We start from the raw sequence: 27,872 nt of genomic DNA on the forward strand, positions 1-27,872 counted from the left end.
GTAACGATGTGTAGATTCGTGAGCATTTAACTTTGAGTGGTACCCTTGCTACGCCTCTTTAACAATTCTCGCTGTAGTATAATAGATTGTAAGGGCGCAAGTGTAGATACATTTCCAAGTTGAAGCTTGAAATACGTTTAGTACATTAGCGTGATAATCACGGTTAATCCACTCGTAATATCATAAAGCATCAAGCTTGCATAGCCACAAAAGACGTAAGAATTTTCAAAAAATGTCTACTCAATTAATAACAATCGATAAATTTAACCCCTCTTATTGAAAGATAACAGCGATGAAGATGGATAGTGGACATTATTCATGAACTCAAAATTTCAAAAATGTATTCTTACTCAAGCTGTCCAAAAACACATAATGGTTTTTATAACACGTTTATTACATGTTAGTTTTATGCAACCTATTAATTCATGCTCAAATATATAACACCTTATATTTATTTTTATTATGTCGATTCCATATTGCCTTCTCATAAAAAATATGTAATAACTAATAATGTATCTTTTTACATATTATTGTAGGAATTGACTGCTTACATGTAATAAATATGTTACATAAGTTATTCTCAAAATAAAGATTTTGAAAAACTTCCAATTAATATCTTGAGAAAATTAAGTCAAATAACTCTCTGTATTTGAAAACGAACTTCAGTCTACGCTTGTAATCGGACCATCTTTTGATATTAGAAGATAATTGTATGAAAGGTGGATCGAAGAATTTATTCGGTTGGCATGAAAGTAATGAAAAACTGTAGAAAACACTACACACGTCCTTTTTTAAATTAATTGTTTCTGATCATATTCTATTGTATATAACCACATAGCGGAAGAATCTAATATGTTCTGCAACATACTAGAATATGGTCAAAAACAATTAATTTAAAAAAGGACGTGTCGAGTTTTCTAGAGTGTTTCATTACTTTCATGCTAACCCAATATATTCAAGTAGTACCATTTTCGAAAAAGTCAATTTTTAGTTATATAAAACTTATCGGGTGAACATGGCCATACGAAGAATGAGTAAACCAAATTTTGTACAGAAATAGAAAATTACGAAAATACACTCCTAATATCAAAGGGTCTCAAGAGAAAATAACTAATAGAACCTTTTTTGTAGAATTGTGCTGGAGCATTTCAAATTTTGCCATTTTCACTTTTAGTGTTAGAAATTTTATTAGGAAAATATAATCAAGAAAAAGATAATAATAAGAATTTCATTCAATAATTAAAAGTTAGTAAAATAAAAAAAATAGAATTATCGATTTGAAGTAGCAGTATACTATTAAAAGATTGAAATTCTACAGAAAAACGATTCGTTTCATGTGTACATATTTGTAGATACCAAAATTAAAAATTGCATTAGAGCTTACACGTAATTAAATTCCGAATTATATTACATTGAAAATAATCCAAAGAGCTTGCTAGGATTTTCTAAGTATTTTCCGTCGTAGTGCAGCATAGCATGTCCCTGGAGACATTCCCCGAAGTAGCCAGAAACAAAGAGGGGAAAGAGCAAAGTCGATGCGTCTTTTTATCTAACTATAGAAACTGTAATTAAAGGTTAAGCGTGGCTGTTCTCCTAAGTCTTACGAGTTGCCGGTGCTAGTTTTCTACGTACCGTTGCTACATGGTCGACTGTTACTTTTTTTTCTGAAAGCATCATCATATTTCGGTATATTGTTCCTCCCAGAGGTACAAAAGACGCCATGACATGTGTTTGTCGTATCGTATGAATATAAGAAAATAAAATGTCAATACCCCCAATATGTATTATCAGCATTGCTGTATTGACAGGATCCTGAGAAATTTTGAAGATCGAAGATTTAGAATTTAGAAAAGAAGCGATGGAAAATTGTAATATCCACACAAATTATTCTTAACCAAAGCAATGATGCCCGGTATCCTCGGAAACTTTAAGAATCAGGTGAATAGCTTTTGTAGATACTGACTTGAAGTATAATAATAGATGTTTGGAAAAGGCGGAACAAAGACATAAAAAGGAGAGAGAAACAATAGGAATGGGAATAAGGATAGAAAGGATAAGCGCCAACGCCAGCATTATCAGAGGACGACGGACAGCGGCGTGTTGTCTGGTAGCTTAAGGTATCGCGTGTTCGCCACTCCTAAAGGTTCGCGTTCCGACTTCCTCTAACTCACTTTGCATCGCTCTGACTGCTTCCGTGTACCACCCCACTTATACGTATAGCGCATCCCCGTCGACCAACCAAGTCGCCTATCCTGACTCCTTTCTCGGCAGGCTTAATATCTTATGCATCAGCCGCGGTCTTCTTCCAAAGAATCGGTATTATCCCAGGAATTCCCTTGAAGTAATTAAACTTGTCTTTTGAAGTAATGAAGCTTCTGGAGTCCATAAGTGTCCACTTGACGCATTGCCGGTGGTAGCTATAATTCTCTTGCAAATTCTAGAAATTCATCGAAATCTTGATCGATACGGATAGTCGCTTTGACCTTTGAAAAGAAAGACTAACAAGTGGGAAAGTTCGCAAGAAAGAGTGTATGGTGCAAGAAAGAGAGGTGAAAGTAACGGAAAAGAGTTCGGGACGCCATCGGGCGCCGAAATAAACGCAATTTGAGCCACCCTCATAAATTCAATTAAGAACTGCCCGGTGGTTGCATTATTCATACGCTTGGGATCCTCGGCTCTCCTGGCTGTCGGGGTAAGCAAACAAAACTATACGTCATTAACGATAAGGCAAGCCATACCTTGGCGGTAGAAGGCGTGGGGTAGGAAATCCAGAGAAGGGAAGCCAAGCGAATCTGGGCGGAGGGAGTTCAGCCGTCCCGATTTCATCGCCATATTCACACTAGGAAGAGGACGACAGGGTTGGAGTCGTGCATGAATATTTAAAGTATCAGCCAGGCTACGAGGCTACCAGCCACTTTTCCTCTCACTCGTCCCCTCCTACTAACTGAGCTAACATAAGTATCGATTCATCGCGTGGACTTGTATTCGCACTCGGCACCTTCGTTGCACGAATAAATCGCGTTCGCTGAGATTTATTCAATGGCAGGTAAACCTATACACAGCCGCAAAGCGAGTGAGTGAGTAAAAACAGACTACCAGGAAGAAATAGCATAGCCCAGAATGTTCCATTGTAGAAAACAATAGCGAAGTTAATTATTCAGGCTAAAACAGGAAGAATTAGAAACGACCTTTTGGTCAACACGGACATCTCAGTAGACTATTACGTCTGACCACTGGGAAACCACACACAGAGACAGAGTGGCTCGTCGCTGCGTTGCCAACTCTTTCTGGGCATTGCGAATTCATTACTCGTTTTCCCTACTTGACACTTTGCGCCTCGAGAGATAAGGACAGAGACGAGAGTCAGGGAGACGCAGAGCCAAGAGGGAGGCTGTTCGAGATTACCTTTTATACAAACAACCCCAATGCCAGCCAAACTCTGCGAAGCTTTAACTACTTAGGCGACGGATTATTTATTTTAACGCCCTAAGTGGAAAGTTGAGAAGGGTTGATCGGTTCATAGGTTAGTTCTTTGCTTTCTCTACCTCCTCTGTAAATTACGTTACATTAGGGATCTAGTTTCGGTGATCGATCTACCGTAAACTCGAGCTTTTACAATCAGACTTTCTTAATCGGTTAAGCGATAGATTCTCCAGTCTATTTTTAAATAGCAAAGGAAAAAGTTATGCGGAAATGCATTGGCATTCATATAACTTATCTTAAGTTCACCAAGTTTTCTTAACCGAAAACTGGAAAGAATTGAATAATTGAGAAGAGTTTTTCAACGGGAAGGAAGTTAATTCGGATAACGAAGGATGAGAAGATGCACGAAGATGAGAAGCGACGTGGGTGCTCGCGCTGATCCACAGGTGTTCCTGTGAGTTCTATAAAAAAATGTCTCAGGAGTAAGAAGAACGTGTGCGGAAGCGTTGAAGGGAGAAAAGCGCCGTGCATGTGTTGACACGATCCACTCATGTTCCGGATTTGTCTTCTGTCGATAAATCGAGCGGAAGGACTGGAGACGGATGGAAAGGGACAGAGACAAGGGAAGGATAGAGAGGAGAATACTCTCTTTCAGCTTCAGGATTTTCATCGCTAACGGACGACTGGTTCGCACTGACCGACACAAGGCTGCACAGGATTGGATGCGACAACATAACACAGCAAACAGGGTGAATCGTGTGAGTGAGTACGGCAGGAGTATTATGAGAGTGCCTAAGCTTCACGGGTTCGTAGCTCGTAGTTGATAGTTGCTAGTTGGTATAGTTGGTAGCTCGTACCAGTCCGTTCCACTTCCATCCGAGTGAAGAAGGCAACACGCACAACAGACACACCGGCAGGTCCGGCACGTCGGCCGCTCTATGACACGATATCATTGCCGTCATTGCTCCACATTCCTATATAGCAGCGCTCTTTAATTGCTTGTTATTTATTACTGCAATTAAACTTCCCAATGGGGTTAAAAGTTTGGAAGCCCAGAGAACGGGTCGAGAATTGTTCCCTGAGAATGAGAGGACTAGCTGAACTCATGTCAGTGCGTTCCTGCTAGCCGCGCTTTCGTGATGCGTGGAAATAAATAAGGACTGCTGCGCCCGGAAGGCCGCTACGATTATCTCGAGGGTGCTGAACTTCCGGTGAAGAAAAAGGAAACCCAAGAAGGCTTCCTCTTCCCTACCTATTCTATTCTTTTACTTTCACAGTTTTGGTATTCTGTCTCGTGTACTGGCTTCCTCCGCCTCGGCATCGACGTCGCTGTGGTGGCTTTCCTGGTTGTAGTCCCTTTGTTTTTCGAGTTCCGATAATTCCTGGACGGCATGTTAAATCGGAATATAAATTTCTCCTTCATTTCCAGGCTGTTCTCTCTCTCTCTCTCTCTCTCTCTCTCTCTCTCTCTCTCTCTTCCAATATTCCGAACCCATTTAGGAATATCACCAGTAAATAAGTGACTTGGCAGCCACGCATACAGCTGGCTATAGACGAGGCAGCTCTCATTTTTCTCACAGTTTCTTAGCCTCGGGCTAATATGGCATGGCAGATATTTCGAATCGGCATTTTACTCTGGAGGATACGTAAAACACTTTTGTCCAGGAAGCAATGAGAATCATAGTACCAGGATGTGCCAGGGCCATCGCGTTTCGCGTTTCCTTGTCGCAGCACGACATGGATTTAATAAAGTAGTCGTTCTTTAATACGTGCCCTATGCGAGAACTTGTTATCTCTCTTAATCACTCTGCTCTTTATTCGTCAACTATTATTCCCTTTCAAGAGAATCAGGGACGAGTAATCGGTAGGCAAGCACGTAGTTGTCGAGTAACTGTAAATTCAATTGTGGCACGTGCTCACTACGCTTACCGCGCCTGATTTTAAATTGGGCAGCCAACGAAAAATATACGTAAAGCAAAAAATACATGAAAAATCATAATCACCGCGATACTTAAATTCTCATATGCACACGCGTACATGCATAGTGCAAAATACATCACGCGCCGATCCTATATTATATCGAAGCAAGAACACATACATAGATGGAGGATGGTGAAGTATGAGAACGGACGAGACGAGGGTTCAGTGTTTGATAAAGAAACCATGTGCGTAGCAAATATTTACGATCAGGAGGAACTTCCGTGTAGAAATTCTCATAGTGTCTGGCTATCGGTGAGCTTTAACTTACATATGATATGAGTTTTGTAACGTAAACGAGTTGTGCTAAATTTTCATTATTTTGTTAAACTCCCATTATTTATTATTCCAACAAGGCCACGTGTATCTTTTGAGATTTTATAATGTTCGTGATAGAAAAAGACGGAGAAGTTTTCAGCGCAAAAGAGAGTTCTTCGTTTGTTTCTAGAAAATCGATACGTTACACGTTCAGCATAGTACTTATCAGTTGATCATTTGAGTTCCGAAACTGTGCGTTTATACCGAGTATCTGCTACAATTATGCTACCTCAGATACTGAGTTTTGAACGAGAAAGTTGTAAACTGATGATAGCTGACGATGCAAAGCCTTAGACGTGCTAATATTTATGTAAGAAAAGCTCGTGCATTACGTAATTCGGTGGAGGTTGTCCAGCTTGTTTTGAAAATTGATGTATGGAAGATCCCGTAGTCTGAACTTAAATTGTGATTTTTTAATTTAGGTACACTGTTTTCCTCCCGTTTCTATGCTGTTCGTTTGTCCACACACTGCTAGCAAAACTTCGAACGTGCTTTTATCGATTGGGGTACATGTGAATCATTACATGTTTTACGAAAATAGTTCGTGTCTCTGCAAAAGATGGAGAAGATTTATCCCCATGTATGCTTTAGGATAATTCTTCCATCTAATTCCCATCTATGATTCCAGAACTTAAAAGAATCTGAATGTACTGTAATTCGATTAAATCATTAGTCATACGTAGGATGCAAGCTGATTGTTTACGTCGTAGGATGACCTATTAAATTATTGTGATACATCATAATGTTCGAGATTCCTTATTGAGGGCTTCATTCGAGAAATGGTGAGAATGTACAGATATATTTACTTACAAATTTGAATAAAAATATTTTAATACAACCACATCAAGTATAGCTCAAATTTTAATAATAGACCAATGTTGTTTTTCATTTTTCCGTTTTCTTGAACATGGTTTGAGATATCGCAAGATGATTTTAGAGATATAAGGTAGTGCAAATCCAGTAGAATTTAATATTTTTCTCAACGTGGAGTTTTTAAAAATTTTGACAATTTCAATATTGATAAAATAACTCAATAAACACAGAGTACAACAGGGTACAATGGAGAAATCTCTGATTTGACAAAATATCTAGTTATTTCGAGCACGTCTGCATTTTACTAGCTTTATTACTGGTATCACTATCCGTATCGGAATTACTAATAGCAGCAGCGGTAAGAATAGTAGGAGCGTTAGCAAGAGTAGTAGTGGTAGGAGTAGTCGGAGTTATAATAATAGTAGGAGCAGTAGCAGTAGCAGCAACAATACTCATAACCCATGGCATATGGTCAAGATGCAGTTCATTGAAGCAGTGCATTCAACTCTCTTTCAACTGTATTGAACTCTCCCTCACCACATTTCAGTCAAGCTATTTTGCAGCCGAGACGTTTTATAGGGGAATAAGTTAGAAGAAAAAAGAGATGGAGTCTTTCCACTTCCTTTAACTCTGTTGGTCACTCCTGTGATGATCATTTTACATTTCGCGCCGAACTTAGCTTGTAAGTAATAGCGTTATAGGCAAGGCAACTCCCACCGCCAAACTGTCGTGCCCTGTCCTGTGCAGTAAACGACAAATATTGGCCCCTCTTGCCAATTATCGCTTGACCCATACGTATCGAACGGACGAAAGCAGCACAACGTATAGGCTGCCATAGCGAACAGGTATAGAAAAAAGAAATTTCTAGTGAATGTTAGGTTATAATATATATTATATCAAGTTTTGTATTTTTTTTATAGTTCAAATCTGCAAAGACAAAAGGGCCATATTATGTATAATTTATTGTATTAAATAGAAAATCGTCAGAAGCATATCTAAGGAATATACATACATGTATATATACATATATATATATATCCCTATTATACACTTAACTTTTATACTCCTCTATACATATAGGATAAGATACATCAAACTGCCATACTTTACCAACGATAACTCTTCCAATTCTCCATCAACAACAATAGGTATACAGATCTTTCTGCAGAAGCATAAAACAGCAAAAAGCCCTAAATATTCAGATAACTCTAAGTATTAATTATAAACGTTAAATATTTTTTATGCTTTAATTTTTGATACTGTAATTAGTGGGAAAGCAGTTGAATCGTCTTTTACCAATGCACAGCAGTGAGTCGTTTTAGTGCTTTTTGGTAAAGGAGTAAAGACTGTTGTGCTGAGAGTTCTGTGACAATAACTTCACTGCAGATACTTGAGCAGAAATTTCATTACGAAATTCGAGGGCCCGTTGATCTCCTCGCTAGAACTGGGCTGATAAAGTGGGGATCCAGGTAGGCTCTGAACTTGCTAACGTAAAATTTTCACCAAGGTAGATGCGAAGGTTTAGAGAATCTTTTCAGACACTGCAAGCTATCATAATGATTCCTGAGATCTGGAAAAGTTCTAGGAAAGTCCAGAGTGTCCAGACAGCACCGATCACCATGACTTTTCCTACTAAACTCTTTATAGATTTAGAAATTACTGCTTGTGAATTCTTATCACTTCTGGCACAAAAACTTCGTTGTAGTGCACCTAAGAAGGATAGACCAGTTCCTGATACTGATTGTGAGATGAGACAATAGATTCTCTGAAAACTGAGAGATTTTAAGCATGAGCTCCCATAAGTACAGTATAATACTGATTGGTTTTCTCAGGATTCCAGGATGGATTTCCTGATTACTTTGCTATTAATTATAATATTTTTAATTTACTTCTGCTTGCCTTCTGATTAACTTAAATCGACTGAATTTCTAGAGCGAATTTCGCTGATTATATCCTAGAAAAATATACAATAAATGTGATAGGATATAATGTTTTTGCTTAATGCAATATGTTAACACTCAATCAATTTATTAATTTGGTTTATATGTTTTCGACTGAGCGCGTGCCTATGCATAACGCCTGATAAGGTTTCGCCTATTGATTATTTGTTTTGAGTATTTTTATCCATGTGGAAACGTCATTTCAACGTTTATTTAATTGGGTGGCAGCGATTAAAATGCGAATAAGCGATGGTTGAAAGGAGAACCCGAATGAAAGAGAAACCAGAATTAGATAACTAAGCAAGCGGGAAACAGTAAATTAGAGGAGAGAAGAACAACAGAAAGTCCGATTATGATTATTTGGCTTTAGCGCCGCATCGCAAAATGTTTTGGCCCCGCAAGTATAAAGGAGTCTAAATGGCAAAATAACGGGTTGTTCAACCCTGGATGGCTGTTTGTAGGACTTTTAATTAGCCAGGTAAGTTTAGAAAGCCTACTCTGCTTTTACTCAAGGTCTTTTGCGCGAGGAACTAGAGGAATGAGAAATTCGAACCACAGTTGCTTCCATGCCAGTGCTCGTTGCGCTGCTGCCCTTTTGGTTTGCAGGGTTGCAGGATTACTAGGCTGCAGAAGCGCAGTGGTTCAGAGGTGCAGTCGTGCTGGTGAAAGAGTACTCTCCTCAAGCTCCCGTGGTTCGTACCGCAAAACTACCAACAGGCTGTTGGCTCCCCACTGCTAACTCGCGACTGGCAGCTCTATATCAAGTAGCGAAGTTTACTAGGAATGCACTTTCAAAAAAGACTGGAAGACACTCTTCTATGGAGAAAGAAAAGAAAGTTACGGATTCTCTGCATGGAATGTTTTCCATAGAAATTTTAACGGACTGGATGTTCTGTATTTTAATAGCATCTATCCATACCTGGGTGAGAGTCGCGTAGTTATACCTACGCGAGCTGCATTGCACTATGGGCTATAAGTGATACCCCTCGTTTGCTTGCACTTTCGGACAGCATATGTGTCGTACGAGTTCAGTTAAGAATCGGCAATTAGAATTACTCGAAGAGTGGAAAATTAAGTGATACTTGCATTACTTGTACGTTTGGAAATGTAAGCTGTGTAAGTAAAGTTATATAATATAGATTTATTCAGTAATCATTACTAATAATCTGAGTATTATTAACACAATGGCCCATTTTCACTCTTATCACGACGAAAGGTGCTTAGTTGGCTATTAATATAATCAATTTAATCATCATTCAAATAAGGGTAACAGAGTGTCCTTAATCCCGTCTGCTTGATGCTGGCTGCATGCAAAACTCCACAAGCTGATGATAATGGCATTAAAATCAGTAATCAAGTAATTATAAATACTATATGTATATATGTATATATACACACACATATGTTTGTGAAAAATGTAATTCAATGGACACGATCTAACATAGCTTCTATCATTAATAGCCTGGGTTGTCAGTTGTAATGGTATCCTGATAAATGAAATGACATTATTTTTACGCATTTCTCCTCTCTCTGGTTTATCATACAGTGTATTTTGACATTGATGTCTTTTTTGTATGTGGATATGAGAATTAATATTAAATAAATGTTCTGTGGACCATATTCTTTTACAATTATGAAAATACCGACATTGTAGAATATACATGCATGATAGTACGTTATACGGGTACGTGAATGTGTGTACTATGCTAAGGGATGATCCGCAAGATGAACTATACTGAAGAAAAAATTAAAGAGCACATCGGTTCGAGGTCGAGCCCATTCTGCGTTTCGCCTTTGTAACTGTCAACGGGCCAATCTAAGTGACGTACGGCATTGCACGACCTCGCGACCTCATACCGCACGGCCATAATCATTTCATACACAATAGTCTCGCGCTGCTCGCACCAGGGGTCATGCAAGAGTAATGGTTGCAATTTGTACCTAGGGCTGGCCGATGGTACGCGCGGTGCACACACAACACGTACGCGACTCGGGCAACTCGGGCAACTCGGGCAACTCGGGCAGCTCGGCGGCTAGCACGTATGCCCATCCTGGCGTCCCGATGGCATCTCATACCTTTCAACCTCCCACTCATTCGCCCATTCACCCTTCGCTTCGACACGCAGGTGTTAGTTAGTCCACGCATCCGAGAACAAAGTATGCAATCACGAGAGCGACTAGCGAGCACTCTCACCAACATCCCCGTCAACAGGGCTCTGACATTCTTAGCATAGAAGACTTAACTGTAGCAACGTATTCCCATGCAACAATTCTGAACACTGCCCATGCAAGGCGCGCATTACCGAGATTTGTTTTGGTATTAATTTTGCAATTCTAGGACTATTTCTTCTTACTATTCTCTCCTTCTCAGTAATTTCCAGTAAAGAGAAACATATATATGATTATAAAAGCGCTAAAAACAAAAGGGAAGAAAAAGCAGATGTCCCGAGAGTCATCCCCATAAATCGAGTCTTAAATCTATAAGAGACGCTGTGGCGTTGCTGAGGAAAATGAAATAAACTCTGGCAAAAGGCAGCTGAAGGAATGCCTAGTAGGTTTCGATGAAAAGCGGTCGTTTGGTCGTCGGTCGTTCAGTCAGCCAGTTGTCAAGTTCTCGAGTCGTTCGGTCGCACACATCTAGGATGATTTAGCTTCGCCAGCGAGGACGTAATTACTTGGAAAAAATTCCAGTCAGGCGGGCGAGCGTTGTTGAGTTAGAGTCGCGCAGTGGCGTGCTTCGACTCGGAATTGCCTCGCAATCACCCAATCACGTACCGCAACCCCTAGCAAGCTTCCAATCAGAACGCTCACCGAAATCCCGGGGGCCAATCAGAACGTTCTACCGTGCTCCCGGCAAATTGTTCCCTACTTTTAAATAATAGTTTTTCTACGAGGTCCCTCAGGACGCACGACTAGCTCCGCAAGGTAAAGAGATTTTATTAGCCTGTCCGAATTTACGATGGCGATCCACAGAAAATTCTATCAATGTGTATCCAGTTGCACTTCTTTAGTTTCGAGCTTTCGTTCCTTAGTATGCAGTATTCGACTCTCAGACGTTTGATTTCTTTTTTCGCGCTACTCGCTGAGCCTTTTTTTACTACGTCGACCACTTGAGTGCTGCGCTACTCGAATGGAATCTGCGCCTTCAATGCTCGTATATCATAGAAATGTCAGGGACTAACGGGCTAACAGCCCGCACGTTTTTCCAATAAACTATTCCGTGCCGTTTGATCCGCGCCCGATCAGGTAACTTCGATTGCTAGACTAGAGCTGCGACAGATTTATGAACGCTCAGTAAAAGTTTAGTGCCATGCCCGCTTATTCTTTCTTTCTTATATTTACTCGGAAGTATTTTTAAGGGCTTTCCAAAATGACAGAATGGTCAGAGTGAGGGAAGCTGATGGTTTCCATAGAATCTGGGAGATCATAGAGAATTCGTACACGACAGAGAGCGAGAGAGAGAGAGAGAGAAGGAGCATATCCCGGTAATTGGGCCGGCGACATCCTTGGCTTTCCGCCGCGAAACGCAAGGCAGCGAATTAATAATTCCAGTTTTACGTCAAGATTAAACATTGCACCACTTTACGACAGAAAAAAAGCGCTTAAGCGTCATTATTGCACTGCAGTTCCCTTCTAATTATAGCGAGAGTCCCTCGTGGTGTTCTTTCCTCAGCTAATTAGTTAAATTCTCCATCTCTTTCTCCGCCTGCCCACCGTCCTTTTCATCCCGCTCCAAAGTCACTGTTGCCACAGCCAACCCCCATCTCTCTGTCTCGCGGGTGATAAGCTCGAGAATTTCATTCTTAATGACCCTTGTCTTCTAGTTTTAAGCGCGATCTCTTTGGAAGGACGTCATTTGTATTGCCGCGCGCCCTTTGCTCTTCCAACGGTCCTCCCTTTCAAGAATTCCACGAATTCCCGTTCGAGTCTTCTGCACTTGCCTCTTCCTCTGCCCCCTAGTTCTCTATGCATAATTGGCTCCTCTTTATCTATTTATTCCTTTATCCATTTTCTCATATTCACATATCGAATTCACGCTGCTCTACAATACGTCAGCCAATGATCATGCGCACAGGCCGTCGTCTGGACCGTTTAGTAGCGTTAAATTTCAAAATAGGGATAAAGAATATTTTAAAGTGTCGCGACACATCCCAGAGCCAACTGTGAATATGATAAACGTGAGGCGGAGGCATGCACCAACCTACCCCAGCTAGCACGAATCTAAGACTTAGTAGTGAAGTAAGCAGGAAAACTCGTTGAGTCACTAACTTCTTCCCTGACTTAGTATGAAGAAGAGAGTTAAGAGCGGACAAGGCGAAAGAGGCAACAGGAAAAGAAGGAAAGAAAAAACAGATGAGAAGGAAAAAGAGTAGCTATTCGAATCTTGTACGAAGGGAGGTGCGCACGCCTAACCCTCCCGTGTGCCTAGAAACTAATTTAAGTTCGAGAATCACTTTGTGTATTTCGATTTATTCAGATTCCGGGGGTATTTCCCGTGAGAACTCCGGAGGCGTCTGTCGCGCGGTCGACACGTAGTGCTTTATAAAATTTCAACAATCCACTGTAAGCTCATTCGGATATCAAAATATCCGCGGCTTATCACGTATTTTAAAATTAGTGTTTAAAAAAAGGAAAAGAGGGAGAAAAAACGGATTAGATGCTCGACGGGAAGCCATAACCTGTAAGAAATTTATCGAAGATATATATATATATATATATATATATATATATATATATATATTCGGTACATACAAGTTAAACTTACAGGAGAAAGGAAAATAATTATTCGTTTGTACTTCTTCGGCTTCGCTTCATACGAGCGAACACTTGGATCGATCAAACGAAAGAATAATCTTGTTTTTCGAAATTCTTTTCACCTCCAGTATCTACGTTCAATTGTGAGAGTTCGCTGAGCTTTTGACTTTTTTTTTGACGATTTCGAAAGTTTTCCAGCGCTTCGAACTTTTTCTACGGTCCTTGTCGTTTTTTAAATGTCTCTTGCGGTAAAAACGAGGCAAATTCACAAGAGGCTTTTAATATTTAATGACATAAAAATGTTTTAGTAGAAACAATAAAATACCTTTTAGAGAGGCCAACTTCCAATAAGTTTCAACCTACAAATAGTCCCTTAAACCTGACTGTTATTTGTACATATATCGATTATGTGCACTTATCTTAACACACTTTAAGTGTGCACATTGCTATACTCACTTTGTAAATGTTTAATAGCGTGTTATATAGAATGAATTGCCCATTGATGGAACACCTATAGCACATAATACACTGTTCGGTCTTAGAATAATAAATCGTTTACGTAAAACTACAACATACGCATACTATTTGTTACAAAATTAATTAAATATTGTTATTCAATAACTGTGTAAAAATTTAATAAAAATAAATACGAACCTCAAAACCCCAGTGACGGAACATTTTTACTATTGAATTAATACTCATAGAAAATTGTTTAATAACATAACATTTTATTTTATTTTTTTATTAATTTTTATTAACATACATCCACTGACATGTGAACATTATAATGTAACAATACATCAGTAAGTTATTGTTAGTAATAAAAGTAACACTGGCGCGCATACTGCTTTCTTTGGAATAGGCTCATTGTATCATTTTTCTATTTGACGATATCGTTTTATGTACAAAATTATATGTGTATGTGCATTGCAATTTAATTTTGCATAGCAATATGTATTCCACGACTGTGTGTTCAGTCAATGACAAAATTTAAAATTTCTAACCCTATATATGAACACTAGTATATTTCCCATATTTTTTATTTTTTCATCAAAATCACTTGATAAGTTTAAACAGCAAACTCATTTTCAGTAAAAGTAATTATAATTTACCTTCTTTTAATCATGAAATTCGATCAAAAATCCTTTCACATGCACTGCATTTGCAACGGACTTTTGTTAGATTTCGCTGAAAATCGCTATACCGCCAGTTAATAATCTTTTTAGAAAAAAGTGCATTCTTGTCGTAAGTGACAGATTATCGTGAAATAAACATTTTTTAATTTCTTTGTTTGGTAAATCCATCTACATCGATTACAAAAATCTGAAAAAATACATAGATTTAGTTCAATGTATTATAACGGATGCTCGGCTCGTTTTCCCGCTATAATTAATTTATCCACAAGAGCCGCCAAGGAGCGCTAGAGGGCTAGGAATTTCCGAAACATTAGGAGTTCTGATCGGGATTCGAACCCGATACCTTCGGACTGCCAAGTGGGGCACTTACCACTGTTCCAACCAACCCACTGTCCGACCTGAAAAGTCCTATTTATTTATTTTTCGGTCATTCCTATGTGGACCCCCCTCCAGCTCTATAACACCACGTTACAGTATATAGTTAACGACGAATATTATTTAAATTGAAAAAAAAAAACAATTTTTTTATATTGTAAAAAATAAGTTTTTGTGGTAAATTTGGGCACTTTATGAAAGCTAGGCAACGTCGACGTATAACAGATAACAGACGAATTCGAATTCCAATAATATCATTCATGGAATTATTTTGGTTTCGCCATTTCAAATTTCGAAAATCTGAGAGCAGATTCGTAATTAACGACCTCACAAGCCTTGATACCATTTTGATTTTAAAAATTCATTCGTCAGATGCTTTTTTCGGCGCTGGTTAGTAAAAACTTAAAGTGTATGTTCCAGGTATGAGCATATCAAAGTAACTTTCTTTAAAAAGAATATAAATCTCATTTTTTATGAGAGCAATATACAGCTTTAATGCGCTACAGTATCGCATGTTTCTCAAGGTTGACAATGGGCCACGAATTCGAAGAAAAATGACAGCTGACTCGGCCATTAGAATTCACTGGCCGTACTCGACTGGGCTGCGCTCTTCATGTACGCAAAAGGACCTTCTCGATTAATCCTGCCGTCGTCTCCTTCTCACAACCCTCTCTCGACCTTGCTACGACACCTCTTTAGTACACCCTGTTATGGCCATTACTATAGCGATCCTTCTCTATAGTAGCCCCATTGCACGCGAACTCTAGACGAGTCGCAGCTTCCTTCCAATGACGTAGCTATTTTTATCTCGACTCGTCAACCTCCTACCACTTTTCTGTGTGCACAGCGCGATTATAATAGACCTTTCGCTACGTCGCCGGACAATGATTCATCCTTCTCCTTCCCCTTATCCTATAGCGGTGTCAATGTTTAACGATTTATCATACCTTTCCTTCATGAAGTTGAAAAGTGAAACAGTGGCAGTAGCAGTGGCAGAGGCACCAGTACCAATGAAGACAGAATCGAAGACACACAGGAAGATCTTCGGCTAAGCTAGTAAGGTTATCAGCAAAAGTGATCCGAAACTCTCTCCTGGGAAAGTTTCATATATAAGATTAGCACCCAGAGTTAACAAAATACCTTTTGCAGTGGAGCCAATGGTCCCTGAACATTATCGGAGCCACCTTTGAAATCCCCTTTTAGTCCCAACGGGTATGTTCGCGCCAGCAGCAGTAGCCGCAGTAGCCACATCAACCACATCAGTCATCCTAGCTTAACAGAGTGTATATTCTTCTATAAATGTTGTATGATCAAGAAAATAGAAAGGCAGAGTATGAGTTGTGATCTCGGGTGACGCATCTCGTCAAGCTAGACTGAAGCAGTAATATTTAAGTGATGGGTTAGCCGCTCTTAGGAAGTCTCCCTAGGGTACGAACCGATTCGACGCGATCGCGTGACTTATTTTATTATCAACTAATTTGTTGATCTGTCATTTCATCATGGTGAATTCTGCCGACGAGACTGTCAGAGCAAAGTATTAACTGCCGCTTCAAATAAATGCTGGAATCTGCATCCAATTAACGGACACACAATGCACGTCTCGCGGTGACGACATCGCTAATTAGGAAACATTAATTAATTACTCCACGAATAGTTTAATCATCTAATTAACTCGCTTTGAATTTGTCTGCCGAGCAAAAACTCTGACCCGCAGTTTCCGCAGACTGACTGACTGGGTGGCTGGCTGACTACTACTGACTGCCTGCCTGGTTGGCTGGTTGGCTGGCTGGTTCGTTCGTTAAGCATTATCGCTAAAAGGTGCGCTCGTGGTTGAAATGTTTTGCGGTCTGCCAGTTTCTTTATTCTTTTTTTTTTATCTCATACCGCTGGCATTTCCCCGGCAAATATTTTAAGGGTACTAAAATTCCCCCGAAAATACTGAATGATGCGCCGTTTCGGAAACGCTCGGGAACTCTCCTCTCACTCTCTGCATACATAGAAATTGAAGAAGGGAAAATAAAAGAAAAAAAAGACTGAAACGAGAGTCGAAAGGATTTCAGAGGTTTTTAAAAGTATAAGCGCATAGCTCACGTTGAGCCAAACTGACTCAATACGGCCAGGGCAATTTCATGACTAAAAAAATTGATGAGGGGTCGAAGGCGAAAGCATTCATCTTAAAAGTAGGAAGAAAACTGAATAACAGTCTGAGTCTCATTGAAGAGTGACATGCTGACTCAGGGCACATGATCTTTTGAACGGTTACACAAGTTTCGGGTGAAAATAGATCCGTGCAGAGGCCGATGACGGGATCTCGAGTACATGTATAAATCGTAGGCGGTCGGGCAAAGTGGTCAGACATTAATAAAACTCTCAAGAGTCCCACAGGATCGCTACTCTCTGAGCTGTAAACCAACTCTGTCGACTGTCAAGCGGCCAAATCGGTCCGCTGGAAGGATTATCACGAGTATTCGATAATTCCTAACGGCGCCAAGGGACAGAGAGAGAGAGAGAGAGAGAGAGAGAGAGAGAGAGAGAGAGATATTGTAGGGAGGAGGAGCAAGAGAAGAATAAAAAAAGCAGATAAAAAACGTAAACCATTCAGAGTTACTCGCATACATCTGTTCCGGTGCCCACGCTATTTGTGTCAGGATGGATTGGAAGGATTGCAGTTTTCAAGGAATTTTTACCGGCACATTGTCAGTGGTAGTGAGAACGTAGTGTAGACTGCCATAGCGATAGAAGGACGTGGGAGCATCGTTCGTACACCCTTTCGGTGTGCCAGAGGAAGCAGGGACAGCGGGTTTCGCCAGCGGTGGGCGAGACTCGCGCCGCCGAACACAGTTCTTGCATTAACCGAAGAAAGGTTCGACTCGCGATTCAAACCCCACACGCTGTGTGTGTTCTCTCTCTCTCTCTCTCTCTCTCTCTCTCTCTCTCTCTCTCTCTCTGTAAATCATTTAAAAAATTAAATCGACAAGACCATCTGACAACTAAACAAAAATTGAGAACTCCTTGACACTTCTTTACGAACGTATCTATGATACTACATGTGGATTATTGTAGCGTATTTCTTATCAATGCGACTAATCAGGTTTATTTTAAAATGAATCGTATTATGAGTGCCTACGTACGTTTATCTATAATGTGCCCAAATATGAGCATATCAACTCGTATTACCACATCTTAGGGTGGCTTATACTGGTCTTATAACTGGGCTTATATATGTATATGGCATGTATTGCATTGTACAAGATCTTTTCTTATATTGTACAAAGTCAGCCTTTTTATCCCCTATCTTGATTTAATTATCCATCTTTAATGCGGATCAATACCATTAGATCCTTTAAATCTAGTGATTGTACTAGTAAGTCGCACTTCAACCCATCGAAAATATTTCTTAGTTTCGATATATTCACTTTGGAATGTCTCATCAAGCATCAAGGAAGAAACATCAATATAATTCATTTTAAATACAATTTCAGCTGCACTTATCTGCACAATAACAGCACACATGAACACAATTATGATTTAGTTTGACTCGATTACACTTACTATTAATTAACTATACCTATCATTATTAATTTCTAACGGCAGATTTACAAACAACTGTATTACTTATTGTTCTTCTTCTTCTTACAATTAGAGGATCTGCATATATTAGTAGAATGTAATAAACGCTTTTTCTCTCTTTTTCTCTTGATGCGTGTGTGTGTGTGTGTGTGTGCGTGCGCGCGCGCGCGTGTTTATGCGTGCGTGTGTGTGAGTAGGCTTACACGTACTTATTACATGTTATTATGTTTCTCAGATTTTTCTGTTTCTTCCTGCCCTCGTGAATGTTTTTTGCAGTCCTCGCTCCGCCCGTGGCTCAGGTGTTGTTTGAGCATTACACGGACGTACTCGCTCTAAGAGATGCGGGTTTTCGAGATTAATTTTCTTGAGGAACCATTTTATAACCTCCTTAATTTTGTGGATACCCTGCAACCTCTACCCGTGTTTCTTCAAGCTGATTGGCTATCGGGAGGTTGGCACAAGAAGTAGGTCGATCAAAATTTTTCGCGGTGTTCCTGAACTTGGCTATCTTCGATTTTGCCGATTCTTGATCGACGAGAGCATTACTACGTGAGGCTTTGAAGATCTGACTTATCTATCAACTGCGGACTTTGCTGTGAATATGGTGGCTCTAACGAAATACAAAGATTTTATAACATGAGTACGCACGGTTTTAACTCGACTCATATAAGAAAGCATTTAGGTGTCGTTTCAGTGAAAGATCTCCCGCCGGAATTTAATATTACATGTTTTTCTTGCAATCATTTCTCGTTCTCTTTCGACGTCTTCGATATCTTCAGGAAGCAATATCTTGAGTTTCAGCGAGCAAGTGACCTCGTTAGACGCGTTTGTCACAGCTATTAACAAGAGAATATTGATAATATGGATTCAGCCCTTCACGGCATTGCCAATATAACATTACAATTGAATGGTCACTTTGAACTCAGGACGGACGTTCGGGGATGTCTCGGTAAACTCAATACTCTAATGGATAAAATCAACGCAGTGAAAAAATGTGCAACTAATCTCACTCGCGTCTATAAGGTGCTATCTGATAGTGTGAGAGCGACAATAAAATTGTGAATACAGTGTCGTCTCCTGCTGCGCGTCTTGCCGAATCAAATATCAGCTCACTTCTGTTGCGTTGGCTGTTAAACTTTTGACTATACAAATTTGGGCGCTCGAGTGTGAAACATTCACTATTTCTGGTCTACCTGAAAGGACTGAGCTCAGTAACACTGATATAGTTACATCAGTATTCTCAGTTTTAAGTGTGTTAGCTCTCTTGTTTTGCAAGTCCCACGCATGCGTAATAGTACTAACGCTATTACTTTGGATAAACGGAAAATGTTACTGATAAGATTCAGTACGTCTGAAACGTGTAAAAAAATTGTTACGGCCAAACACACCAAACATAATCTTAAAGTTGAAAAGGTTATTGCTACCTTTGCAGATACGAATGTTTATATCAATCTATTCCTTTCATCGGAACTAAAAAATCTTCTACAAGCTATGCGTGAGGATGTCAAAGCAAAAAACTATCGTTCTCTTTGAATTCAAAGCGAGATTATTTGAGTTAAGAAAGATAGTGATTCGTCTGTCACTGGGAAACTGATACATAATTATGTAAACGAGAAGTTATGAGTTGCGACTGCTCCACGTAATTTTTCCACGCTGGATGAGTTGACAGATTTGCTGGGAATTTGTCATGTTAATGCATAATCATTCATTACACATTGTAATGAATTTCTGAATTACTTTGTAATGGGTCATTATGACATTATACTAGTTTTCAAGTTGTGGTTGAAGTCTCATGTCAATGACAGTATTGTCAATTTAATTGGGTATTGTCTTATGCCTTATGGAGTCTGCATTTATATTTGGGACTCGCTCTCTGCTAAACATATTGTATCTTCGTTTCCTTTAACTTATATTTCGCGCCCTGAATTTCTGTTCGTTTAAATCTCTTGACTAAGCACTTTCTCGTTATTAATCAGGGTTGTTCACAGACTGCCGAAGATAGACTTTCCTAATGATATCGAATAATTTTTTGCGACATTCTGTCAGGACTATACTTTCAATATCATTATTGCCGATTGGAATGCGGACTTGTAATCGTTCCGTTTTCATAGCATTTATGTCCGTAGACTGTTTCAATGCTACAATTTGCATCATAATACCCACTATACAAGAACTTCAGTTACTTGACTGGAACTGTGTGTGACTGATCCTATGGATAGGATAGATGATTATGGTCAGTATCCTCATACGTTTCTAAGCATATGACCTTATTTATATTAATTACACAATTTTCATGTCTGCGTTCTGTTGTCTTCTCCAAAATAGGATATCGGGATTGTTGTACGTTAAATAATTTCAACTTTTAGTTGGAGTTGATAGACATATTCGTCCGATACCACTGAATTTAGAATTCATTCAGACTCATTCTATAAATTCTCGAAGCTGCTTGAGCGTATTGTCCAAGAGACTGTGGTGAACTATCTTGTAATATTAATATTTTAATTAAATAAAATTGAATCTAAATGATTTGCAAATTGACTTTTAAAATCAAATTATAAAATTTTATCCTCTGCTAGAATCGCAATTCGCCAAACAATATCAATTGTTCTATAAACTAGTTTTTCTTAAATTGCACATCACACATACTCTGACATTCCTGCATATGTTAAAAAAGCTGTTTACCATATTGTAATGTTTTCATATTAACGTTTTATTTGAATGAATATAAATATGGTTTTAACAACAAATATCCAAGGAATCGAAATGTAATTTTTCGTCAAAATAGAGTAACATAACCACATAATAAGGGAACGATGCGATACATCAATAGAATGCTATTAATATTTCAATTAAAAATATATCAAAATGAATTTGCAGACACGTTAGTCATTCAGTCCAACACACATATACAACATAAATTTGAAATTATTAATATAAATTAGACGACACCATTTTTAAATAAAAATAATTAATAGATCACGCGCGATTATAACCGATTTCAGTTTATTGGTTATAGTATATTAAAATTTTGCTTTTCTCACTCCTTATGTTCATATGAAAAAATTTGATGTGGCGTTGCGTTGTCCATTAATTTCCTCTTTCTTTTATCATCAACATCATTACAAGGCCTTTGAAATTCACGGGAGTAGATTGAACACGTTGTGCGTCGTCCACGTAGACACGTGGCAAGCGTGTAGAGATCGTTGTAATATTTTCTGGAAGGCGGCTATTCCTTATTTCGATTTTTATATTTATTGTCGCTAGTCCTTTTTCGTCTGTATAGATGATTAGGCTCTACGCTAGCGCGTGTATTTTGTCGGTCGTCCAGAGCGAAAAAGGAACGATCGACAGGTGGATTACCTGAATATCGGATTTTAGCTAGTGGTAGGGATAATCCCTCGCTGTACAGGACATCTATTTAAGAGTCGCACAACTAAGATTTGTTCAATCGGTATGGTAATCATTACAATATGCTATGCGTTGATCTCATCATTTTCGTCTCCTCGTTTCGGTGATACATTTATATCGGGTCTTTCCGTTATAGCCAAAATTATATTTCAGTGACAAATACTCTAAACACCCGTCCGTATACATAAAGTGATTCAGTTGAACAGTTGACAAGCAAATGCAACGGGTGGATGGACTCCATCGGCGAAATCGTGAAAGAGAAGACGAGAGCGCTTAGGTTGCTAAATATTCGTTCGGGGCGCAAATATAAATTAACTTTCTACTTAATACGCTAGTTAGCTTTACTATTGGCAGCTCTCTATCCCAAGGTTACGCATGATGTTGGGGATGACATTGACGATCGACAGGTACATACCAGTAACAGCACGTTTCAGTTTCTCTGAAGCATTAGACACAAACTTGACAGGTTGGGTGTTCGTGCTCTACGCTCCCACGGTTTTATTAATGTAATATTTACATTAATTTTTATACTGCATCTTGATTCTAATCCTCTGCCTCTACAAGATTTCTGTTCCGTCGATCAACTGTTATATGAATAATTTAATGAATCTGACAGTCGGAAAAGTATTAAAACGATGACAGTGAACATAACGGCTTTTGTATACTAGAAACAGGACAAGGTTCAATTCATGCTCATTTTGGGGCTGCTCGTAAGCATCCTAAGAATGCACTCAGAACTTTGTTCTCTCTCGTACTATTTTTATATGTTTTATGTACGTATGTACGTTATGTACGTACGTTATTTTGTGTGTGAAGAGCTTAATATTTAAAACTGTGTAACAATCTTTTTTTAAGAGGTCAGAGTACACCGAGAGTAAGTTTAAGACCAGCTCCTATCATTCCGTAGGACACAATGTATAAATTCATGTTAAAATGAAGAGTTTTTAATTATCGCTGCGATGCTTTGCACCCTATCTATTAAAGCCAAGAAAATTCTCGTGCGACAACACTTTCATTTGATAGAACACTAACAGATACCGAGGATCAGAACCCACATACGGTAGAATAAATAATGTAAAATCTACATAGATGTATGTATGTACGCGTGGATATGTGACATTAAGAGCTGGAGATTAGGAGCCGATATCTGGTTGCGCACAGATCCAGTTGGACACAAATGCGAATTTTTCCCTCCCGAGCGATCTTCCATCGGTCATTCAACGGTAGTGCGAGCTAACCTTATCTGGCGGAATCTTTTCAGACAGTTAATGCTCTGTTCGGTTCGCTCGCTCACTGACGATATACTTATCCACTGACCTATCCAGTCTCCGGAGTTTTTGAACATTCCACCCTATCCTAACCTTAACTAAACAAATCTAGTGTAAATTAATATAAAACCACATAACCACTAGGCACACACATATTGTTGTCGCAATGTAACTTGTTAAGAACAACGTTATTATAACGTTGCAATAGAAATATTATATAATTATCATGTTTCGTTCGTACATTTTCTACGTATTGCAATTTCAAATAATCGCTTTGTAATATGGTAGTAATAATTGCATATAACAATTATAATAATACGGTTATTCTGTCATTATAAAACATGACGTTAATTGTGCGACCAAATTGAACTGGCACCGAGCAGCGACGCAGTGACCAATCAGCGGAGACGATCCACCTCGTGACGTCATAATTCAGTTCCAAGCATCCTTTTACCATTGGTCGTTGCTCGTTGCTCGCAGTGTTTCGTGGTACGTGTACAAAGGGCCTTAATCTGATTGGTTAAAGAAGAACAAAAACTTAACGAGAAGCGTCGCGTGGCTAAAGAAGGAAGAAAGTGTAGCATCAGGTATGTTGAATATAATATAAATCCACTTCAAATAGAAATAATGTTGATATTAAATAATGAAAAAGGGCCAGGTGACGCTCAAATAATGTCAACTTATTAAAATTGTAAATTACCTAACCTGAAGCTGTTATCTTATTCCTACTTGCAAAAGTTCACATGTGCAATTGCGGCACAATTTTATTTTGATGAAGTTTAAGTAACTCAAGCCCCTTAAATAAAGTTACATTGTTGACTTGCAGAATGCGTCTGTAGAATATATGCGGCGTTTACACAATTTCAGGTTGAAAGCTTGACGTCGGAATGGTTTCGTTCTACACCCAGAGAGTGCAGTGAGAAGAAAAACGACATACGTAAGATCCAATCTCATTTAGATTGATAGAGATCTATTCTCTATTCACCATCTTTAAACAAGTTACAACATTAACAATTAATAAATTAAAAATCTTTAATTTCACTTATTATATGTTTTTTTGTATAAGTTCTTTCTTTTTAAGTTTTATGTGCAAATCATATTACTGCAACCGGCGACGTGTAATTTTAATGTACGTGTAATATAACGCTATATATGTTGTAACGTGGCGTTACAGAGCTCGAGGAGGGTACACCTAGGAATGACCGAAAAATAAATAAATAGGACTTATCAGGTCGGACAGTGGGTTCGGTGGCACTGTGGTAAGTGCCCCACTGGGCAGTCCGAAGGTATCGGGTTCGAATCCCGATTGGAACTCCTAATTTTTCGGAAATTTCTAGCCCTTTAGCGCTCCCTGGTGGCTCTGTGGATAAATTAATTATAGCGGGGATGAGCCGGGCACACCGTTATAATGTATAGCTGTTATATTACCGGGTTATAATAATTCATTGCATTTATGTAATTTTTCGTAACATGACTGTAACATAGTTACATTGCAGCTATAAGTTTGCTACGATGGATGAGTAGGACATTTTGATGTAATTGGTATATCAACGCAATGAACATGTGATATTGCGCGTTCTTTTGGGTTACATGAAAATTACGTACACTTAGTATAACTGTGTTTGGTGAGCCATAATAAGATATCGTACAAACCTAACTTTATTCCATCTATTTACAACTGGACAGAATTTGCACTAAGAAGTCATTTGTGTCCAATTGGGTTTGTTCCTGTGCGCAAGTGCTCCCCCTGGAGATTTGGTACAGCATATTTCGTATCTTTTTAAAAGATTTAACCAAACAGTATTTCCCACTAACAGTCAATTGTAATAGACAATTAATAACTTTGTATTCAATAAACGTTTTAATCGTAATTCGAAAACAAATATGGAAAAGTCTCCTTTATTTTATCTGGCACATTGCTATATGGTTATATACAGGTTAGTTGTAGGCATCTTTATCTCAATTCAGACAAAACTAAATATCTTCATCAGCAATGCTTGATATTTTAATCAGATATAGTTTCAATGATCGTTAATTGTCGCTGATCAAACTGAAATTCCGTACGAAAATGAAAAAAAAATCCTCGGAGTCACAAATCTGTTGTGAATTGGTCAGACGTTGTAGAAAAATCTGTGCTAAAATCTATTAGTTAAAATTAAGTGAAAACTTCCCCGCCCTCTCACTCCATTCGTATTGAGGTAATATCTGCACTTATCCAACCACTAATAGATTACTGTTGTTTAGGCATATGCTATCTAGCAGGAGATCAATAATAGAGGCTTCAAAGCGCTCTTAACACAGCAATTCCCCTCAATTTCAACGTCAAAGTTTGAGAGTACATCGATTCCTACTATAGTAAATTACAATGGTTCAAAGTGGCATTATGGCAACAGTACATCTTACAATTAGGGTCATAGATTCACAGCATCCTGTATGTACATATACCAAACGTGCTAGCCATCTTCCCCACCTTTTTCCTACTCACTGTTCTAATAAAATAAGAAATATGCAAGTAAAATTGGTTAATATGATCATTTCAAAATGTAGATTGGATCTCTACAAAAAATTCTTTTGCCTCTCAGCAATCTTTCTGTGAAAATCTCTACCCACTATGATTAGTTCTGTTCTTACCAACTCCGCTTTTAAATGATGTTTCTACTTTGTACCTGCTAGAAAATAAACTGTCAAGTTGCTGTCGATAGCCAAACTTAAGAAAACAGTATGTACACTAGCAATCTGCAAAGTCTGTATCGTCTCTAGGTTAATAATCTGTCTTCAACTTTAATTTTAGTATCGATTAGCTCGTAATCCTTGAAATGTATACTTACAATTATATTATGTTTCTACTCCTTGATTATTGTAAGTAATTATGTCATTGTAATGATGGTCCAGTGCTCTTAGGGAATATAAATCCCAGAGCGCGCTATAAACATAGATATTCATTCATTAATTCTCTCTCTATCTATCTCTTGGACTGCGCGCACTTTACGTAAGAATATAGTTCACTATACTATATCGTACATCATGCCATATTATATCACACCGGACAATTTCACAGTACACATATTACATCATTCCGTTCACAGAAAGTTTTCGCCACTTTAGAACCGCCCTTCCGGAGCAGGCAATCATCGTTTTTCATTGTTAGGAAGCGAAGATTAATCCGAATGCTAACTAAATAAACGGCACAACTGTCAAAACGTGTTAATGATAACTTCAGGATGAGAAACAAATGAAAAAAGGGACGAACTGACGGAAGAGCGGATAGATTGCATCAGAGAAAGGCTATATGAAAAGAATAATTAATAAGACTTACCAAGAATCTGGCCGAGAACAGTACGGCCATCTTCCCCAAGGCAAGCACTACGAGCATCGAAGGGATTCGTGAATTGAACGAAGGCATATCCCTTGTGCATGGAGATTCCTGAAAATGAGAAAAATCAGCACCCACTTTGAACAAAGAAATCTAGATATCTGAAGCAGTGAACTTATTGCCATGCTAAAAAAGAATTTCAAGGCATAAATAGGATGAGTGTTGGGGATTTCACAGACTTTAATGTTCCTATTTAGATTATCAAAGAGAGCTGAGTTTTTAACTAAGCAGAAAAATATTTACTTATGGGGTGGTATATTGCAATTAAAAACGGATAATAGTACGTTTTCGACGAATCCTTAAACAGAGCTTGATTCGGTTTTGAATTCGTGGTTGAATTCAGTCATTCTAGCATAATTAAAGTACGCGGTCTCTTTGTGCGGTGCTTATTGTCCTGAGGCTTCATTGAGAAAGAAAGAAAGTAAGCTGTTTATCGGCAGTTCGCAGTCGCTGGCAGCGTAGCCAGACGAAGTGAGGAGGCGACGCGCGACGTCGCTTGGTGGATTCAGTGAGCGTCCGGCACTAATCTAGCAGCCTTCCACGCGACTGTCGCTGTAGAAAGGGTGTTGCCTTGGGACAAGAGAAGGAGGAAAGCGAGTGAGGAGAAAAAGAGAAACGACAAAAAAAGGACAGTAAAAAGAGTCGAGTAAGAGTAAAAGGAAGAAAATGGGATAAGCGGGAATAACCAGAGAATGGAGGTTTTCCTCGGGACCCGCTTGGGAACACAGAGAAATCGTAGGGACAACCGTACAGGGCAAAGTAGAAAATACGAAGGAAATAAATACATGGTTAAGGGAGTGAAAAATAACTGAGTAGCTGGAGCACCGAGTACAAGCCAAGAGATGGCGGAACTGAAAAATAGAGGAAAGAAGAAATGGCTTCTTTTTTCCTTTGGTAGGTATACCTATCCTCCTTCCGCTAATACAGTGCAGATATATACATGACTTCGGTATAGACTATAAGTCAACCATTCCAACTAACAATAAGGATGGAACTTGCCAGCTAGCCGTCCAGTCACCCGGTCGACCAACCTTTAAGTTTAAGCTTCTCCTTCCGTCCCGCGATGCTCATGAATGATTCAAAAGATAGAGCGCGATCCAGACGACTCTATTGCACCAAGAGAAGCTGCATCCTTGCCGATAGCTTTGACGTATCACATTGAGGATGTGGGTTGTGATACGTCATATAGGATATATGATACGCGATGAAAAAAAAGTGCAAAAAAGAATTTTGGCGAATAACAGATAAAGGAGAAGGCGAAAAGTATACCCCCCGAGTAAGCGAGAGTAGAGTATGGATGCAAGCAATTAAATTAACGGTTGGTAATTAGCACAGCTGCTATGTAATCTTTTTTTTTGTTAACGCGTTAAGGCGTTGCTTAGTCCACGATTATTTCCACCATAACCCCAGTTTATGAATTCAAAAGGGCTTTAAGAATCAGGCAGTCTAGCTTTACGAGGAACTTCGGCCTGCTGCGCTTCCGCGTCACCCACATTGCCTGCCATTTTCTCCTTTA

General features: G+C 38.9%; 1 protein-coding gene across 7 annotated transcripts in view; it reads right to left on the minus strand.

The window, feature by feature from the left end:
- Positions 1 to 27,872, minus strand: part of LOC107265923 — a 199,863-nt gene that overhangs the window by 66,953 nt on the left and 105,038 nt on the right. For all 7 annotated transcript variants that reach the window (XM_015735850.2, XM_015735851.2, XM_025083182.1 and 4 more), the window contains one exon: positions 26,300 to 26,407. In XM_015735850.2, coding sequence (XP_015591336.1) covers positions 26,300 to 26,407 — 108 coding nt within the window. The remainder of the gene's footprint in view (positions 1 to 26,299; positions 26,408 to 27,872) is intronic.

This window comes from Cephus cinctus, unplaced genomic scaffold, assembly GCF_000341935.2.
Source record: "Cephus cinctus unplaced genomic scaffold, Ccin1 Ccin1_scaffold0255, whole genome shotgun sequence".
In the NCBI taxonomy this organism is placed as follows: Eukaryota; Metazoa; Arthropoda; class Insecta; order Hymenoptera; family Cephidae; genus Cephus; species Cephus cinctus.